Source organism: Anopheles nili, chromosome 3 (assembly GCF_943737925.1).
Source record: "Anopheles nili chromosome 3, idAnoNiliSN_F5_01, whole genome shotgun sequence".
Lineage (NCBI taxonomy): Eukaryota > Metazoa > Arthropoda > Insecta > Diptera > Culicidae > Anopheles > Anopheles nili.
In genome coordinates, this window is record NC_071292.1 from 49,215,789 (window position 1) to 49,236,044 (window position 20,256).

At 50.8% G+C, this 20,256-nt stretch overlaps 2 protein-coding genes across 2 annotated transcripts in view; both read right to left on the bottom strand.

Moving 5' to 3' along the window:
* Positions 1–1,569: 1,569 nt before the first annotated feature.
* On the bottom strand, positions 1,570–10,676 carry LOC128724512 (transmembrane channel-like protein). Its single transcript, XM_053818236.1, has 9 exons — positions 10,554–10,676; positions 6,330–6,619; positions 5,719–6,214; positions 5,315–5,640; positions 5,007–5,117; positions 4,756–4,947; positions 3,090–4,680; positions 2,912–3,016; positions 1,570–2,844 (listed from the first exon to the last, which is right to left on the bottom strand). Exons 1-9 carry the CDS (start codon positions 10,674–10,676, stop codon positions 1,570–1,572), a joined length of 4,509 nt encoding a protein of 1,502 aa, XP_053674211.1.
* A 2,692-nt stretch (positions 10,677–13,368) lies between these two features.
* The window catches only part of LOC128727403 (capon-like protein), a 63,315-nt gene continuing 56,427 nt past the window's right edge, over positions 13,369–20,256 (bottom strand). Inside the window, exons 7-10 of the mRNA XM_053821311.1 lie at positions 19,948–20,093; positions 18,058–18,243; positions 17,781–17,903; positions 13,369–14,958 (exon numbers count right to left, since the gene is read on the bottom strand). Of these exons, the coding sequence (XP_053677286.1) occupies positions 14,644–14,958; positions 17,781–17,903; positions 18,058–18,243; positions 19,948–20,093 (770 nt within the window). The 3' untranslated portion in view covers positions 13,369–14,643. The remainder of the gene's footprint in view (positions 14,959–17,780; positions 17,904–18,057; positions 18,244–19,947; positions 20,094–20,256) is intronic.

Consider the following 20,256-nt stretch of genomic DNA (forward strand, 5'->3'; position numbering starts at 1 on the left):
AGGCAATAATAGGAATGTTTCGTTGTTGTTTTTTTGTTTTGTTTAAAAGCGCACCAAAAATGCATACATCGCACGAATCGAGCACAGGGCGAAGATTAGATGAACATAGAACGAAGGAGGAAACTGGGAGAAGAAAAACATACAACTTGCACACACGCACATACTCACACACACACACACGCACACCCACAGGCGCAAGCAAACGAAATGCTTTTGTCAACACACATGGCTTACGCGAGAAAATCAACGTTGTTCGGGTGTGAGGGAAGAAAACATAAGAGCACTCTGCTGAGATTCGGAAAGCGCCGCTAGAAGATCACATAAAATCTCTGACCAAAGCACATTTTCACCTTTTTAAAAACTATGGAGCACACCTCGCGGGCGTATGAAACGACATCTGGAGACGTTGGCCGTGGAAACGGAGAAAACTGCTTTGTGGGCGCAACTCAACTAAAGGGCCGCCGCATAGAAACCATTCGCTTCCACCCCAAGATGCTTCATCTGCTTAGATCAACATACGCACTCGAAGCGCAAGGGGTGTGAGAGAGACAGAAGAGACGACATTGGTGAAGCTGCATATACACATGATCTCCAAAATGTGACATTTGCTGATCGTCGTGATCGAGTGTTTGTAGCCATATTCTCCATTAGCTTAAAAATACCCTTGTTAATGTTCTAAAGGAAATAATACGTGCCGAGATGTGAACTAAATCTTAATTTTAATGAATAAATGCATGCTAGAGGATGTGATCTACTCCCTTACGCGATTCTGAGCAGAGCAGCGAAAACAATTGAAAAAATCGTTTTGTGCTGCCTGTAAACATCTTCACTAGCTTATTTTGAGAGATATGCAGTGGTTGATCGTTCCATTTGGTGGTCGAGAAGCTTTAATTCAAACTAAATACATTTTGTAGAGTAATCAATAATCATAAAACATGCCATTTGTTTCAACTAACATATCTTTTACGCCTGACACTGTGGCTGAGGAATATTTCAAGATTGGGCGAGATCACGAGCGAAATCAGTATGTCAAATTTGAACGAACTGTCAAACTTTTTCCCGATTGTCAAAAGGGTTAATGCTGGAGTTGAAGATGAAACAGTTGCATGATTACTTCAATTCATTTATTACTTTGTTATTACTTCATAATATTATTAATATTAATATTAAAAATACTATTAGTATTAATAAAATGTACAGCTTTACTTGATGAGTTTTTTTTACGTTCGTAAAATTTTACCTTCTCTACTCACTCATTGCAATTTTAATGGATGAACCAATTCGGATATGACCAAAGAAAAAATACGAGACTTTCTTTAAACTGATCGTAAATAGATTAAAAACGTTCAACATCAAACACGCTATGCACCAAATTGCTGCAAATTGTCCAACTGACATCAAAATCGATTAAACTCCTATAAATGCACATCAAAAAATTAGTGCACACGAAGATCACACGTGTTTTTGTATGTGTGCATGTGCCTCACATGTGCCGTAAGAAAAGGTGCATAATGATTCGAAGCCAAACCGGGCACCCATTTACTAAGTCGCCTGCGAATCTTCCCTACTCTACAGCGAACCATCCGTCTGGAGAACATTCGATCCTGACACGTTTGCTTGTACTGCGCCGGAACCGGATGGACGATCGTTTGGATCGTCGAGGTCCGATTCGATGATGCACTCGTCACTTGAAGTTTTGCTGATCGTAATGACGGGAATCTTCTCGATCCAGTCCGCCGTCTTGTCAGCCATTTTCTCAGTCATTTTGCCTTGCATCCTGCGCCGTTCCGCCTTGGCCGCCATGCGGAATCGTTCCGCCGTGGAAGGGCGTACGCGTTCGAATTTTTTCCGACCCTCGTCGCCTTCATTTCCAGCCTCCTTGCTTGCGGTTTCCCTGTCCGCATCGTGACGGTGCATTTGCTCGACAGATTCCCGATCGAAACGAAACACGTCGGCTTCGGTGTGCTCGTTCAGTTTGGCTGGTTTGGTGTGTACAGCTGGACGTTGCTTTTCATTTATCGTGCCAATCACCGGTGGCGATACTGGAAATGAGGGCTCCGTGGATAACTTCTGAGCACCAGCAACAGGTTCTACATCCGCCGAGCTGGCGTGTTCCTTCTGCAGTGCCTTTTTCATCATGCGCTGCAGCAACTCCTTGCGCTTGGAGCTCGAGTTCTCTGAGTCCGTCGCATTATCCGTGGTAGACTGCAGTCGAAGCTGCGTGGAGTCAAGCACTTTGTGCCACGAGCTGGACAACCCGTTGATACCGGAGATTCCCGTGCCCGGAGTTTGCTGCTGGGTGCTGGAGGCAATTTTGAACATTTTTCGCCGCTCTTCGGTGCGTTCTTTGCGCAGTTGCAGCTTAAGATCTTGGTTCGCTTCGCGCAACGAACCGGTGAGGGAAATTAGGTAGTAGATGATCAGGATGAGCAGCACGAGCAGCGGGATAATGGCAGCCGGTGACACGATGTACTTGGTGATTATCTCCGGTATGATGCGCTCGGTGGCGTTCGTGAGAAGATGATAGATACGGTTGGAGTTTGAGAAGGGTCCACAATGCCAGGATGGCTCAAGGAACACGATGGCGTAGCTGACAGGGAGGACACACAGGAACAGCATGGTGAGGAGTAACGCAAAGTAGAAGTTGTTGGAGCGTGAGGCACGAAAGACGACTTCATGTGGGACGTTGCAGGTTAGCACGGTCCAGGAGCGCAGGTAGAGTATGATTACCAGCTTCGCGATGTTGAGCACGGCCAGGCCGGGTGAGAAGAACATGCCCATCCACACCATGCCCTGGTTGTTGACCAGGTGTAGGATGTTTTCGGCTATTTTAAAATCACCGTACTAGAAAGTGGGAACATCATCAGTTTGATTTTCACAACGGAGTATACCTTGCACGTCTCACGCTTACCTTAGGGAATTTCTTCTCCAAATCCCAACACCAGCAATTGTTCATATAACGCACAAAAAGAGCTCGCAGGAAGTCCAAAATTAGTGTCGACACAATCGTCACAATCTGCAGGTGTTGTGAAAACCCAGAGAGCCAGAATTAAAATAGCTTCTAAACAGCTAGTATTTTAAATACTTACCAAGTCCATAACGGTCAACTTCGCTAGTTCCTGGCCAAACATCGTCTCCCAGCACAGCGAACGGATGTCAGCATTCCGGTACTTGCTTTCCTGCCCATCCGCTCCTTGCAAAGACCCTGGCAAACAAACCCAATGATAGCAAACGTTTGAAGTGGCAGTTGTTGAAGTTTCCTCTGCTGCTTCAACGTTGCTATCGGTTTGTGTCGATTCCGTCCAAACTTCCGGAGTCTCTGTAGTCATCTCAGAGAGGTTCTCTTCGATCACGTCAGTAATTGTCGTTGGATCATCGTCATAAACTGGTGTCGTGAGACGTTGATCGTATTGATGTGTCGTAGACATTTCTTCTGCCTGTGACATCCACGTCGACGGTTCTTCTGCCGTTGTTGGTGACTCTTCCGTGGTGACTTCTTCGCTAACCAACGTGCTTGACAGCTCACTTGTTGTTGATCCTTCTGCAGTAGGTTCTTGACGTTCCGTAGATCCAGCTGGCACATTTCCCCGTGCTTCCTCGGACGTTAGAAACTGATTCGCTTTGTACTCTTCCTCCTCATTGTCGTCGTCTTCGTCCGACTCGGATGAATAGTAATAAGAGGCGAGAAAATCATCATACCTTCCCGTGATGTACTTGTGCAGCTCAGTATACGTCATGGTTTGAAATTCCGTACTAACAGCTGGCAACTCGGTGGAACTTTGCGTTGTTTCAAGAACACTCGAAGATACGTTATCATCATCGGCAGTGTTGTTGAGGACGACGGAATCGAACACAGCTTCCCGTTTATTAATCGGCACTCCTTCTAGCTTGTCGTTGGGCAACAACCGTGCTCTATACTCCAAATAATAATCCATATCCTCTTCGTTATACTCGTATCCATCGTAGGGCGAACGGTACTCTCGAATTGTGGTCGGGCTAGTCCAAGTCGACATCGCATAATCGTTCGAGCTCAAACCGGTCGTTGGATTATCTCGCTCTGGTACGATCGTTGTCGAAAGGTTCGTCAACAGCAGCGTAGTCAACAACGTAACAGACCCCGTAGCGTTCGTGCAGTTGATTGGCATTCGAAAGCAACTGCTCCCATTAGCTAGCAGCGTTTCTGAACCCGCACCAGCGCGGGTAAAATTTGCCAACATCTCCAAAAGAAACGAACGATCCGAAGACAAACTTTCAACACCTCCTCCACCAGAGACGTCCCATTTTGTGCCCGCCTCCGGAAGGAAACATTGTCCCGCCGAGGACGTAAAGTTGGTGGGTTTCATTCGGCGCAGCTCTCCCGTCATGTGTGCGATTTTATCGAACAGCGCGAAGATGAGCGAGTAAAGGTTCAGCATGTTAAGCACCATAATCCGGGCTAGCTGGATGCGCAGCTGCTTCCGCGGATGGTAGTACTCGATGATGCCGAGGGCTTCGAAGATCATGGGAAAGAAGAACGAGATCAGAGACATGACGACGGTGATTTCGTTGCGTCTCCACCACGAATCGGACTCCTTGATGTCCATCGAGCGTTTCACGACCAGTATGACTTCGTAGGCGGAGATGACGAGCAAACCCAGGATGAGAAAGTTCACCAGTATCCTGAGGAGAATGATTTTCCAGCTACGGAATTTTGTGAAGCAAATTGTAAATTCATTATTAGCGTCCACTCTCAAGGGGAGTTTTCTTTCGACTTACTTTCGTGTGTCCTTTTTCTTTTCCGCTTCCTCGAGCAGCGCCTCTTTGAAGCCTAGTATGATCGACGCCATTCGATTCTGTGCCGTTTCCATGTGGCCAATCATGTAGTCCCATCCGGTGAACAGCTTCCACGAGAAGACGTACTCGTCATCCTTCGAGGATAGCTTCGACATTCGCGAGTTTTCGGCCATTCTGGAAGCAATAGGACTTTAGATAGAACTCCCGCTGGGTAACGTTCGTGCGTGGCTTACTTCTTTAACGTCGCAACGAAACTGTAAATGTACACCACCAACCCGGTAAAAAAGTACGCCAATGGAAGGTTGTAACCCCACGCTATTGCACCCGAAAACGTGGAGTAGTACCTTAAATAGAGACAAGGGAATGATTACTTTCATTCTGGGTGTTCAAAAATAAACTGAACCCATGCTAAAACGGCAGGTTCGTCTCCGATGTTCGCATTGAAGTCTTTTCCAATGAAAAGTAACAACCCCACCCAGAGACACTGTAAAGCGGTTTTTTTGATCCTATTTTTTTCACGCACACACACACACACACTAACCCGTAAAACAACGGCGAATACTTGAGGTAACCCTCGAACTCCCAAATCGTGCTAAAGTTTCGCGTCAGCATCAGCTCCTGCTTCGACATCGTCTTCCGGATGTCGCACTTTGCCTTCTCCCGATCGACGTAAATCTCCTCCGGTACCATAATGAACACGACCAGCAGCACCGAGATGACGATGTTCACCCAAAACAGCCAGCGCAGGAACGTGAAATAGGACGCGACGACGGAACCAAAGTGCGATTCGATCTCCTTGATGCGGGACTCCCACGGTATTAGGTACGTGGCCAAGTTGGCGAGCTCCCGCAGCAGCTGCTGCCATTTCTGGTGATTAGAAAAGCGTGTACGGAAGTTATCACTCCTAAGGGAGGGGGAAGGAACATGAGTCAAACACACCCGTACCGTGGTGAGAAAAATGTTAAACTGCGCCAGCAAGCTACGTGCCGTGCGTGATGTAAAATGCTCCTGCAGAGCTCCCTCGTGCCTCGTGATGTAGCTTTTCGCCTGTTGCACAAGCCGCAGCTTTCGCTTCATGCTGATCGGCTGCAGCTTGACCGTCTGCAACACCTCCTTATGCAGCCGGATCGTATCGAACAGCTTATCCTGCCGTCCGGCCGATTCATCGCGTCCCATCGACAGATCATCCCCTGGCAGCGTGATTCCGGTCTCGCCGGAACTGGTCGTGTAGACACTCGAACGGCGCCGTCCTTCACAGGGCTCGGTACCCAAACCCATCATCTGCCCGCCAGGACTCGACGTGCGCCTGTGGTGGGCTCCTTTGTAACCGCCGCGCTTTTTCTTAACACTTGCTTTCCGCTGGATGATCGCGTTAATACTGGCCGAGTAGTCCTCATCATCATCGTCCGAATCGCATCGAGCACCAGGTGTTGTTGGGTCGCTTGAGAGAGACCAAAAAGGACACACACGCAAACAGATGAAAGGATAACCGACACTTTGCTGCTGGGTTTTCCACTATCGGTTGGTTTTTTTTTTCTTTCTTTCAATCAACTAACCCCGCAAAAAAGGCAGCACCCGCTTTGGCGTCCGGTGATTTCATGCCGTTCCCGAACCGACCGGAAGAGGGCGCTTTCGCTGGCGGTTGCGATGTTAACGCGCTTCCTGGCGGCCTGTTTCCGGTGGCATCGCGCGTAGGCGGTACGGTAATGGGTTTCGGTTGATGTTGCACGGTTAGATTGCACACGGGCGGGCTCTCGGAAGGTTCCTCATCCGGTGAGTGGCCAACGGGCGGGAATGCCCACGTGACGGACAGTTGCGGTGAAACGGACGATGACGGTGGTGATAGCTATCGAAAAGTGCGAGGTCGTAAGGAAAAAAAGGCTTCAGCTTCAGTGTGGGTGCATGGTGGGCTGTACGAAGCAGTACCGGTCGTGGAGCGGTTGTTCTTGGGTACTAAGTCTTGTTAAGAGGTTCCTGATATTGTTCGATCGGTGAAGGTGAAAAGATAGGTAAACAATTGCACGTCAATTCTGCTTCATTTTAAGCGAAAGGAAAATAGGCTCCTACAGAAGCCTGCTTCACTACACTACAATCAGAAACATAACCTCTCTTTTTGGATGGCTCAATAATCGTTAACGGTCAAGGCCTGCCTTGTTAGGGCTTTCTATGGCTTGGGAGTTTTCACTAAGCCAAATAGTCAATCCTTCGTACGGGGGATCTTTATTTACGTCATTTAACTATTAAAGTTAAGCAGCGGCTTCTCAATTTCCAACGCTTAGTTTCGAAGCTAACGATTCAGTTAAATAATCGACGCAAAACACGGTTTTATGGAGCACTACTGGGTTAGAGTAAGGATTTCACCTAAGAGTAGAGTTTCACCTTAGAGTACGGAGTGTTTACGGTTCCTTAAGGAGTATTTAAGTATTCCGTAAGATGTATTCAACGTTCCGCAGAACTTCACATGCTCGAAACAAACTGGACTGGACTTTAATTCAACAACGTTTGCAATGTCTTATCGCACTCTCGCTGCACTAACGCCTTATGCAAAGGCTAGTCAACCAAGAATGCACAGCCTGGTGGCACCTAGAGAACACACTGGAAAACCCGAGTTAACCGAACAACGCGGTACCACAAAAATAGCCTTCTCTCCACCCACTATCTAGCATAAAGAAAAGCGTCCTTTTTTAATGGTGTTTTGAGTTGATATAAATAAACACCGCGGTTGACGTTTCGCGCGAGGACACCGGACAGACGAAGTTGCTTCTTTTTTTGTTTTTTGCCCGCACGTTTTCTCTCTCTCTCGCCACGGTGTGCACTTCTGATCGATCGGGATACGCGCTGCGCCGATTATCGATGGCGACTAGGCTACGTCACTTGACGCTGGCCCACACCTTATTTCCGAAGGGTGGCGCTTTAAAGTGCCCACGGATGGTCGACCATCGGCACGTGGGTTTGAGAGATGTAAAAACACGATACCCTACCGTGGTTGGGGTGGCTGGAAAAACCTCCAACGTACGGTATCGAACGAACCGGACAAAACAGGGGAAAGAGAGAGAGAGATAGAGACACAAGGGATCGGCGAGAAAGAGCGAGACAAAAAAGAACCTCGAGCCGATCGGAACGCGAACGGCATGTTACATCGAATGATAATTGATTATCGCCAGTGCCATTAATAATCGCTCTCATTACGGTTACACGGCAGTGTAAGGATTCGCGGGTTCGGTCGCGTCGTCGAGGCCAAACGGTGTTCTGCTGGTTCTTCGGGTGGAAAAAAAAAATGGAAGAGGAAAAATAAACCAACACGCGGCGCGGTGGCTTGGGTGGCTTGGGTGGCTTTGGGGCCACGATAAGGTGGGTCAGGAATGGTTGGAATTTCGTTGAACTCATCCGTGACGCAAGGACAATGTGCCCACACACACACACACACACACAGTTACGCACGCACACACACGTACGCACAATGCGGAATGGATCGGAATGGAAATGGCGTTTCGTTCGCCTTCCAGTTCGTTGCATGCTCGTCGCGCGGAACCCAGTTTTCCATCAATTAGTTTTCCACCCCGGAGTGGGGTGTGGGTGGACCGGCCGCAGGTTGATAGCCCCGTGGTACCGACCTTTCCGAACCAGACCACCCGACGTGTGGAAAACGCGCTGTCGGGTGAAAAGAAAAACCCACCCCGAAATGTGTCCTGCCAACGTTTTTGGTGCGTTTGGTGCGCGATTCGTGCGTGCGACTTGCCGCTTGTGCAGAGGGCAGAACGGGCGATGTTGGCCGAAGTTGGAAGGGATCGTTTGCCTTTTTTTTCTCTCTCTCTCTCTCCTGCCACTCCTCTCCCGGGGTTCCTCTGCCCACCCAACGCAACCAAACCCATCCACCGAAATGGCAGTTTGCTCATTTGTCTGTTTCCCGCTGTCGGATTCGGTGGCGGGGATGCCCAAAAATGTTTCCGCCGACAGCGCACGCGGAACAAAGCTCGACACCACCCCCTGTGGGTGGGTGGGTGGGTGTCATTAGCGTACCGCGCGGGAGTGAAGGACCATTCGCATTCATGTGCCAAGGAGCACCACGGAGCAGGAATTTCTCAGGTTAGCCGTTTTTTTTGTTTGGTGCTTTCGCAAGGGCGTGTAACGATTCCCAAGCCCATAAACGCTGCGTGTGTGTGTGTGGGTGTGTGCACACGTTTGATGCCGGTTTAGGGCAGAGATTTGGAACGTTCGTTGGGCGAACGTTGTTTTATCACACAAACGTGCTCGAAGAAGAGGTTCATCAATCGCAAACGGGGGAACAAAAAACGAGCGCAAGTTAAATCAGCATCATCAGCATCACCGCTTTAATGCTCTGCCTGATGGTGAAAGGGATTTTTAGCACCACAAATGGGCCATTTTTCGTGGCAAATAATCCGGGAAATGTATACGCTTTACCAACTATGGAGAGAAGTTATTTTTTTGCTTCATCAAAAAGCGCACAACTTTTGCACCAGGATTTCTTCGAAGCGTTTCCGCATGGTTGCGCCAGTTAGATCACACGCTTTTGCTAACGCACACGTAAGCGACACCTTTACGGAGCTTCCTGGTGGGTTCCGGGTTTTTCCCGGTTATTCTCTTATGCAGGGATGTTTTCTGTCACGAGTACGATCTGCTCCAACCTTGTTGCTCCTAGCAAACTCCGTTTAAAACACTCACAACACTTCTTCCAAAGCGCGCCCACAACTTGTGCACCGTACAATTTTCCCAAACAAACTTGGCTCTAAGCCACACCGTTGCGGGAAAAACTCTATCCTGCTGGAAGGATTAATCGCAACTGTGGATCGAGAGCGCGCGCGTTCCTCGCAGTCCGGACGTACGACCAAAGCGGGTGGCAGAGAACAGAGCTTATACAGGGCTGGCAAAAATAGAAGAAGGCAGGAAAAGTGCTGCGAGGAAAACCCAACGGTCTCTGCCGCGTGACGTAGGTGTGTGTGTGTTTTTTATATCTACAGCTAGCCTTTCGCACCAAAACCCACCCTTCTTCTTTGTCTTGTCTTCGCTAGGGGCGCATGTGGGTGGGCCATGGCCACAAAATGAACGCAAGAAAGTGCCCGCGTTAGTTAACGGGAATACCACCTGCCGGGGCATGGTGTCTTTTTTTTTGTGCCCGTTGTTGTCGAAATTACCGCGTGCCGATCGTAATCGAAATGGTGTTTCTTTCTTTCGTTGTGTTTTCGTTTTTCTCACCCTTTTCCGTGGGTGGTGTTGGTTTTTTTTTCTCCGTTTTATTACTTACTACTACAGTAAATTAATTTGCCACCGATGGAGCGCCCGTTGTTCGTTTACAACGCCTATTAAAATAGGGCGAAGGTACGCCACCACCGCGACCAACAAAAAGCGGCCCTTTTTCCTCTTGCTTGGTTCGTCCGAAGAAGGCGCTTGCCGGAAGAATTCAACAGGAGGCAGTTGTTAACGTGACGCGAGGGCAAAAAGGGCTGATTTTGCTGAAGCCTGCACCGAATGGCTCAAAGTCACGCCATCTTCACCACAGACAACGGGGAAGCGCACGTTTTCTTTTACTTTCACTAGGCGCCTCCATCGTGGAGCGTTGGGAGTAGGATTTTCAATGGAACCTAACCATATCCAATCCATAAACGGTTGGATTTCACGCGTGTGCTTCGCGTAGAGTTGATTACGATACGAAATACGAGCCTCTCCCGTCGGTTGAATCACGCTCAACGACGCGCAAGGAAATGGATTTAAACCACCGTGAGTGACCAGGCGCCTCCATCCACGTGTTTATTTGTTCGTACCTCATCCGTGCCGAGTTGCAGCAGCGAACTGCCGGATGATTCCCGCCGACGCACACTGTCCAGCTTCAGTATTCCGGTCGGTTTCTTGCGAATGCGCTTCGGAACGGTACGAGATTTATCCATCTCTCGTATTGCACTGGGACAACAACAACAACAAGAAAAAACCACGGGGGCCGGCCACCACGTTAACTGTCACACGTTCCGATCGGGAATGGCGGGCACAGCGACACAAAATGGCACACCTGCTCGCTTGTTGGCTGAAAAGAAAAAAAAAACACGTCCACAGAAACCACAAGCTCACCACACGACACCCGACGGGGTATGCAAAAGAAAAAAAACACACAGAAAGTCTGCGCCAACCCAAGCGCGCCGTCCCCCCACCCGCTTTTGGGGTGGCTCACACAATAAATATTTACCATTTCACGATCGAATCACACGGGTGGGCGTGCGTGGAGGAAAAAAGAAAAAAAAAAGCGCACCACAAACACCGTCATTGCCTCGAACCCGATGGCGTACTATTCGTGCACACCACCCAGCACACCTAGGAGCCTGGAGCGAGGGGTTGGATTTTGTCACCCACCCACCGGAAAGGGTGGATGCGAGGGGGGTGGGGGGTTGAAAAGGGGTGTGGGTGTAATTGCAAGCTCGACTGTGGTGCTGTTGACGGGAACGAGCTGACGAGCTGTCAGAAGGAGGATGGCTGCAAACTCGAAATCCAAAAGCGCGTACAAATTGAACGAGAAAGCCACCCCCCACCTGTGCGAACGACCCTACTGAGAGGGGAGGATGGGGGTGAAATTATAGCCCCAGTGAGCTTTTCCAACGAGACATCAACACGGGAGAAAAAAAAAGCCAGAAAAAAAGGGAGTGCATGAAAACGACCAGGCGGCTCCATCGGCTTGCCCTAAGGAGAAGCCCACACACACACACACACACAAAACACATGTTAATACACCCCCCGTGGGGGGGGGGGAGTGGATTTGCAACTTTTCTTTGCTCGTTTTTCTCTCTCCGGACGATAGCAACCAACTAACCCTCCCCCTGTGGAGCCAACGGAGAGACCGGTTAATTTCGCTCAAGCACGCGGAACCCAATCAAGTCGTTTTGCAGGACATTGATAGATTACCCGCTCGGAGCGCTTGGCGCACAAACCCACCCCCATGGGCGAGGGCGAGCTTTTCACGAGCAATGAGTTCATCACCGTGCCGCTACGGTACGGCGCTAGTTTGCTCTTGTGCTGTGCCACGACTCCATCAACCTCCATCCCAACACGCTGAACTGAGCGGCTCGTTGTCATAGTTTTATGCGCGTCTATTTCCGCTCGGCTTTCCCCCTTTTCGAGTGGTGTGAAATTTATGATGCATGGCCACCTGCTGGTGGGGGGTGGGGCAAAAGTTTTTCCTGCTCGGGAGTTTTTCCCGAGCCACTAAAAGGACGACACAGATTGACGTTCATTGGATTGAGTTCGGGGGAGGTGGGATGGGATGGAAAAAGTGCTTTAAGAGGTGCAAAATTATCGAATGATAAACGGCCACAAAACCCCTGGGGGGGGGGAGGTTTTTTTTTTATGGGGCCATTTTCCATTTTCCCCATCGACGAACGGAGCCTCGCAATTCCCCGATGTGCGCCAAATCGTCTGTGAAACGGCGGCATTTTCTTTCAACAGGGAGGTGGGACTGTCTTGTTTTTTTTTTGTCCGATCTGGCCACATTCCACCACCTTGAACCTTGAGCCATGATGGCATGATTGAATGGTCGCTCGTCAGCGCTTAACGATTATCACCATTGTTTTGCCGTCCGCTTCAAAACGAATTACGCTTTCGTTACTGTGGCCTACCTACCTCGATCGTGCGAAATGGCGCTTGTGATCGGTGAACGACTTTCTGCGCTTTTTGCTATTATCATTTTCACCCCCCACCTCACCGAAAAGTCATCATTCATCGGCGCGGGAGGGAGCGCATAAGAAAATAGATTCTCGAAGCCTTCGTTGGTGGCAGCAGCAGCAGCAGCAGCAAAAAAATCCTTCCGAGCTTCCTTCCGAGCGTGCAAATGATGCGAATCGGCTTCAGCTGTTCGGCCATCAATCATGTCACGGGAGACACATTGGACTTTTGATGGCCTCTTGAAGTTGCCGCCGACCCCAAAGGCATGGTAATGTTTCGGCGACAAACGGTGAGCGCCCTCTAGCGGCCGGAACCGGCAACGGCCAAACAACCGACGACAGAAGGATGAACAATCGCGAATGGAAGCGGACACTTTTTCCCGTCTGCTATTGCGCGCTATCATAATGGCCCACCGAAGCCATTAGTGTGTGTTTGGGAGGGGCTCATTAAAATGTGTGTATCTGTGAGTGTGTATAAAAAAGGCAGAAGAAGAAATCCGCCCGGTCTTATCTGGTGTGTGATATATAGGTTCTTCCACCGAGGATCACCGGAAACGGAACGAAACGATGTGCTTGCGCTTGATTGTGCTTCCCAAAAACTCCAAGCACCTTTAGCGGGGTTTGTTTAACACACACACACACACAGGATGGAAACAAACAAAAGGCGTATGCGTTATGCTGTTTTATTCGCTACGTTGTTGTTGATGATTTTTTTTATCTCTTCTTCAAAAAACTTCAGCGGGAAAATTCGGGAGCAAAGGAAGCAGCCTAGCGGGCTGGTTGGGGTGGTTGGAAAATTACACTACTTACGAGCTAAAGCACTTCACGGGCGTGCGGAGAAATGTAAGCACACGTACATGCACACACACACACGCGCACACGTTATGTGAAGGTTTTGTTTAAAAAAAAAAACGCACGATAGAAGCACGAATCCCACACGCTGCTAGGACGTCGCTAGGGGTTGCATTCTTCTCGCATCGACAAATAGATAGATAGAGAAGGAGAAAGAGAGTGTCATTTGATTTTTTTTCAGGCAGCAGAGGAGAGAGCGAAGGCTTGCGAAGCGGAAGGGAACGCGTCCCCATTCTGTCGCAATCACTCGTAATTTCATTTCGGTCAGTTCAGTCTTCCAAGAGCCATGGCATGTTCGAAGTGTTGTGAGTAAGTGGGAGCATAATTCGATTCCGAAAGCAGTTCGACGAGAGAAGCAACAGAGTCTGCATGATTCCAGTGGGGGGAGGGAAAACAACAGGAAAAACAGGGGTTTATGGGAACCTTGAGGGAGGATGTCTGATGAGTCGTACGCTACGGGGCTTAAACAACTAGCGAAATGAGTGAACCGGAAGCAGGGCGCGTGGTTCCGTAATTCTTGTTTTTTTTTTGGAATGTCACAATACTGTTTCGCACAGCAACAGCAGTTAAGGGGTTGAGTCTTAGTGTCTAGGCTTTCGCTTAATTTCTTCTCTTTCTTTTCTTCTTCTTTGCCCGCGAGAATTCGCTTAAGGATCGTTCGTTCGATCAAGGATGTGTCACTAAACGCGCTTTCACTACAAACGCTTCTATCGGGATGCTGAAAGCGAACACTCCGATCTCTTTCTCACTCTCACTCGCTCTCTCTCTCTCTCTCGCTTTCTAACAAACGACAGACAAGTGCGCCATCTGGTGGGCGCACACAAAAGTAACTCTAACAGCGCCTACTCGAACCATCTACTGCTGCCTGCGGGTTTTTTTCCTTTCTATCCTGCCCCCATTCTGATCGTTGGCATAAGTGTCTTAAATTCTACTGCAGATCCTGCGTCCTTGTATCCTTACAACAACAACAACACCTTGGAAGGAGAAAATGCAGAGCACACGTTCATGCGGTGCTGCAGAACGCTCCGTTTCTCCTTCTTTACGCAAAAAAGACGGTCGGGCCGAGACGGTCGTTCTCTCTCTCGCTTGTGTTGATCGCTTCGTTTTTTTCTTCTTCTTCTTCTCTCTTAACTCGACCAGCTCCTGACCAGGTTTAGCGCGTCTCGGCTAAGCCGGCAGGAACCGGCGCGCAGCAAAAACACGCTCCTCTCCTCTACTCATCCACATCGCTGGCGTCGCTCGCCGATGGCGAAGCGGCAGTGGTCGTCAGGCGAACGGGGGGCTGTTGCGTGCTTCCACCGCCCCACCACCGATGGCCACCCCCGCTCGCCCCCAACGGAGGCCAGCGGCGCCGGGGCTAGAAGGTGGTCACCTTGCCGAGCTTCAGGCCGAGCAGCTTCTTGCGCTTTTTCACGCTCAACTTGCTCCACAGGTTGCTGGTGCCCTCGACCAGCAGGTACTCGTCGCACAGGTCCACCCCGGCACCGGCACCACCCCCACTTCCGGTGTGCTCCTTCGCGAGCAGGTCCACCATGTCGACGTCCGATTTCTGGTTGCGTTCGGAGCGCGAATCACCGGACACGAAGCCGGACTCCGGGCGGGATAGTGATTGCGTTTGGTTCGTCCATTGGAGCGTGTGGAACCAGCGGGCCACCTTGGCCGTCGAAGAGAGCTGTACAGGGTGGGTGGGAGAGAGAGAGAAAGAGAGAGAGAGAGAGAGAGAGAAAAAGCAAGCAAGTGGAAAATCGGTTAATCGGGTGCAGTTAATATCACAAAGGACAAGCCAAATTACGTCGCCTTTTTATGTGTGTGTGTATCTGTATGAGCGCATGCTTTCTGTTTTTTTCTCTTTTCAAACATCATTTTCACACCCCTGTGTGCGGGGAGCGTGAAAATGGGGGAGTGTGAAACCCCAAACACCGATAAGAGGAACCACTTTACGCGCGTTGTATCGATGAATGGTTTTCAATTTTTTCGGCCTTCCCTCCCAAAATGGCGGATCTTATCGCCGGTCACCATTTTTTCGTCCTTTTACACCCATAAACATGCCTTCCGCCACCACCGGAAGGCATCGACCGGCTGGTCGCTGGCACGAGATAACACAACCGGAAGTAGGCCCCTAAAATCGCCACCCGTCCTAAAAAAGAAGAAAAGAAATAAAAGCCAAACACCACCCAAAACAAGCCACGAGGGGCCCGCTTTTTTTTTCTTTTTGCTTTGGGGGATGTCCTTTTTTCTTTTGCTGCTCCGCTTTCGCTTGCTGGTTGTTGAATTAACTTTTAACCTTTATTTGCTATCATCGTTATCATCACCGGTGCTGTTCATCAAGCGCGTTTCGAGAGAAAATTGTCAGCTAATATTTACAGGACTACGTTTCGGGGTGTTGTTTCTTTTTTTCTTGCTTGTTTGTTTGTTTGTTTGGGGAGCTTTCAGCTTTTTTTTTGTTTTTTGACTTCAGCTGGTGTCCTCCCTGGCCCGGAACACCCGCCATCGTGACCGCTTGACGGTGAGGTGCAAAAAGGTTCACGACCTCAACATAATTGTACACACGCTATTACAATCAAAAATTCCCGACTAGATTTGCGGGGTTTCTCTCCACGTCGAAAGCCCTCAAAAGCCCTCGAAAAGCCCTCGAAAAGCCCCCACGAAAGCCCTCGCTACTTGGTCGTGTGGCGAGCCCACTGAGTACGCTGGACCTGGCTCATAATCTGGCTGCGGTTTGGCACCTTCTCGCTCGTACTGCGCGTGATAAAGCTCGGCGTTGCCGGCAGCTTCCGCGTGACGGTTGTGCCACTCTCGTCCGTGACCTTCAGCGTGACCAGGCTCGGAATGGATGTCTTGCTGCTGTCGTACCCTCGCCCAGCCGTATCCTTCAGGATCGACACGTTGCGGATGCTTCCCTGCTGGCTTGCCGTCCCGCTCGTGCTCGAGCTTCCACCCGCACCGGTCGGCAGCTCCGAAAAGGAGGCCGACTTCCGGCTTGGTCCGACCGCCGGAATGTCTAACTGTTGCTGCTGTTGCTGCTGCTGGTGTTGCTGCTGGTGAGCCAGCTGACCGGTGGAACCCATCGGTTCGTGTGGGTTGATGGGCACCACCACCTTCACCTTACCGTCGGCATCGATCGTGGTTAGCGTGCCGACCTGCGAGAGTGGCTTGATGAAAGGGCTCGGTCCACCATCCGACCCGGAGGCGTCATCGAGCCGCACCGATTCCATGCCCTTTTCCAGGCTCCGAGCCAACCGCAGCTCGTCGAACAGCGTGGACGTGGAGGAAGCGTACGAGGGCCTGTTCGAGCGTTGCCCAGTGTCGGTGAGGAACGATCCTGTGCCACCGATGAGCCGCCCCGAACCGGAGGATGTCGCTGTGGGCGAGTTCTTGCTCGAGCTGTCCGCTGACGGGGGTTTACTTGAGCCACTGGCGGTCAGCGCGGTTGCGTAGCTGGTTGCTGCGTTCGGGTTGCTGAACATGAAGCTTTGCCCTGGTGCCGGTGTTGGGGCGATGCTGGTTGGGATGCTGGGTGGGTAGAATGGGCTCGCGAAGGTTCCACCGGAAAGCTGGCTCAGCAGCGTGTGGTTTAGCTTGTACAGCTCCTGCTGGGCGGCTAGGGTGTTTGCGGGGGTGGTTGGGGTCGGGCCGGCCACCAAACCGGCGAGCGATTGCAGTTTGTGCAGCTGCTGCAGGGCTCCGAGGTTAAGCAGGTCCGTCAGTTGCTGCTGCTGCTGTTGTTGCTGCTGCTGCTGGTGTTGTTGTTGGTGTTGCTGTTGCTGCTGCAAGAAGGAAAACTAAGCAAGCCGTTTTTTCAGGACGGCCCATCCGTTAGTGTGGGTGTGGTGAAGGAGAGAGAGAGAGAGAGAGACGAGAATAGCAAAAGAGGTCACGTTTCATGCAAACGCGTTGCTGGGGAAGCGAACTTACCTTTCTGGTTGTTCCAGGACGACACAGGAAAGGAATCATGTTAGCTTGCGGCGCGCGTGTGTACGTTATCGGCATCGATCAATCACAAGTTAAAACACACACACACACACACACACCTACACAAACAGCCGGCAGCGATCCATCATCATGCATCCGCAGCTGGCAGCTTCGATTACGCGCGCGCGCGCTACAGCGCCATTGCATAACTTTAGGCGTTTATCGACTGTTCTTCGTGGAGTTCGAGGAGTTTTAGCGCACGCTAGTCGATTCGACGGGGTGAAAATGGGTTGCTGTTTTTTGTTCATCACCGACCAGCTCCACCATCGGATGAGGGCGAAAAAAAAGCTCGCCCAAACATGTTACCCTAAATCGCTAATCAATCGATGGAGCTGATTAAGAAGGCGCAGCACCACACAACATAAACGAATCTTGAAGGGCGCACACGATATCAAAAGCAAATAGAGCGCGCATACACACACACACACACACACACATAAGGCGCAGCGAAAGGGCTCGTTCGTGATTTCTCAACGAGCGCAAAACGAAAACTAAAGGGGTGCAAAAACACGGGATACGTACCTGTGGTGCGATGCCGATGGCGTTTGTCGACAGACCCGGCCGGTCCGGTTCGTGATACCCGCCGAGGGACGCGATGTGCTCTAATAGCTCACGATTCTGCTGCAACAGCTGCTGGATACGTGCCTGCGAAAACGCAACAGGAAGAAGAGGGAGAAGAAGAGGAAGAAAATAAAGCCTCATGCCATTCACCGGGCGTGTATGATCAGCCGCGGCGTGGAAAATCGGTTCCACCGGGCACCACAAATTATCGTAATTGACCGGCCACCCCCGCACTCACCTGTGCCTCCATGCGGGCGTTCGTCTCGGAGATGAGCTGCTCGCGGACGAGCATCAGCTGGGCGAGCACTTGGCGCGTTTGTTGCTGCTGCTGCTCGAGCTGATCCCGCAGGCCGGTCATTTCCCGGGATGCCGACAGTGGGGAGGATTTGGCCAGCGAAGGGCTCAACTCGGGTGGTTCCTTTTCCTGGGAAAAGCGTGTGTTAGGGCGAGAGAGAGAACGAGAAAGTGTAGAAAGTTAGCAGAGCAATCAAGGGCGGCTTCCGTGGCCGTTGTATCACGATCAGCGTCACGATCGCTCGAGTGGAACCCCGAACGAAGTTGAGCCACCCGATATGAGACACTCGAATGCCCTCTTTTCCGTTCCGTGATGTCACAAAACAGGCAAACAGGTTGCCTGACGACTTGCACGAGAGCGGTGCCATTCGAGCGAGTAACCAATAATCTAATCAACGATTCGATTTAAATTTTTGCGAACATTCGAAGTTTCCCAAGGACACTCGCACTCAAAAAGCTGGCTCAGGATGGCAAAGGGACACAACAGGTCCTGCGTTCGGTTTGGAAATTCGTTTACGTTTCCCCGCAACCCTAGCAACATCATCGACGCCCCCGAAGTGTCCTTTTGTTTCGAAAACTTTCCACCCCAAAAACCGGGCTCCCACACCTTCCCGTTTGCCCCTTTTTGTCACGCTCACTCACGACTTCGGTGGGAAAAAGGTTTTATTTATGGCACTTTTCCGGCGCCCCCTCTCACCCCAACCCCTCTCTCAGAAGGGGCCCGCTTGTTTAAGATTAAATACAAGCGTGCCATCGCTTTGCTGCTCGTTTTGCTTCGACCGAACCAAAGGCTCTCCGGCATGCTTTGAGGGCCACCGTGTGGTGGCCCTCGCGTGTCCTTACGCCACCGGTGGGCGAAAGTTATACGCCCCCAAAGCAATTAAAATCTCTCCCCACCCCCCGGTTGGGTCCTTTGCGGCGGGCGCGACCATCGTGTGTGTCATCTTTAGAGGCCCCACCACGAGAGTTCCACGGAATTGGGACGGGTAAGGGAGAGTTCTCCTTTCTAAGCGCCTGTTTTATTAGGCGCGCAGGTGGGGGGGGGGAGGATGGCACTGGGATGGAAGGGGAGGGGGAGACAACAGCAAAAAAAAGCGAACACTCCAAACTTGCTTCGTCCTGACGCGCGACGGCACAGAGCGCACATTAGCAGTGTTGGAAATCTAATTATCTTCCGCCGAGCGAGCAAATGTAAATACATAAGTGTGTGTGTGTGTGTTGTGTGTGTGTGTGTCGGAAAAGGCCACCGAAAGCGAGAGAGAGAGAGAGTGAGTGACGATTCCACACACCCGCGATAGTGGGCCCAATATAATGGTATTTGCGAGGGTTTGCTGGAGAGTTTTTGCCCGACCAAAAGGAAACGAGCCAGCAGCGTGAAGTGAGGCGCAAAATTATGCTTCATCAAAAAACCGAACGAAAAAAAAATGTCCCTCACCGGGGGTCTGGTCTTGGTGTCGAGCACTAAAAGCGAAACAAAACCGCTCGTCTTTGCGACGCATTTTTCCCCGGGGATCTACAGCAGACAGCCTCATGCTCCCTTAGTCTGCGCCTTAGCGGAGCGTGAAATTGTGTTGCCGAGGCGAAATTTTCGTCCCCCCCTTGGTCAGGGCGGATTGTGTTTATGGGATGTGAGCATTAATATAATCTCTTCCATCCCGAGCAGCTCAGCATCTTAATCTTGCTAATATTTGGCCCGCCGGATTGAAGTCGCGTTGACGGCGGCAGTGATGAGAAGCTTGATCGGCTTCCGGTGGGCGGTCACCCGGAAGCGACCACCCGGAAAGTGGGCGTTTTTTGGGGGGGGAGTGGAAAAAAGTGTCACAAACCATCTTACCTGTGCTTGCAGGGCAGCTGAGGTGGCCCGTTGCAGGCTAGTGCTGGTGGCGGCTGAGGATGGCGTTACGGGCGTTAGCATGGCCAGATCCAGGTGGTCCGGTCGTGTCAGCCGTGGGGAGTCGTGGTGTGACGCGAGTGCCGGATCTGAAATGAATTGGAAGAGATTTGGTCGCGGGGTGTGTGTGTGAGAGAGAAAGAGAGAGAGAGCGTGATTAGACGAGCGAACGATGTATGCGTAATGGGGATGGACGTGTGTCAGCTAAGTGTGGAAAGGAACGGATGGAACAGAATGGGATACATTTGTAGA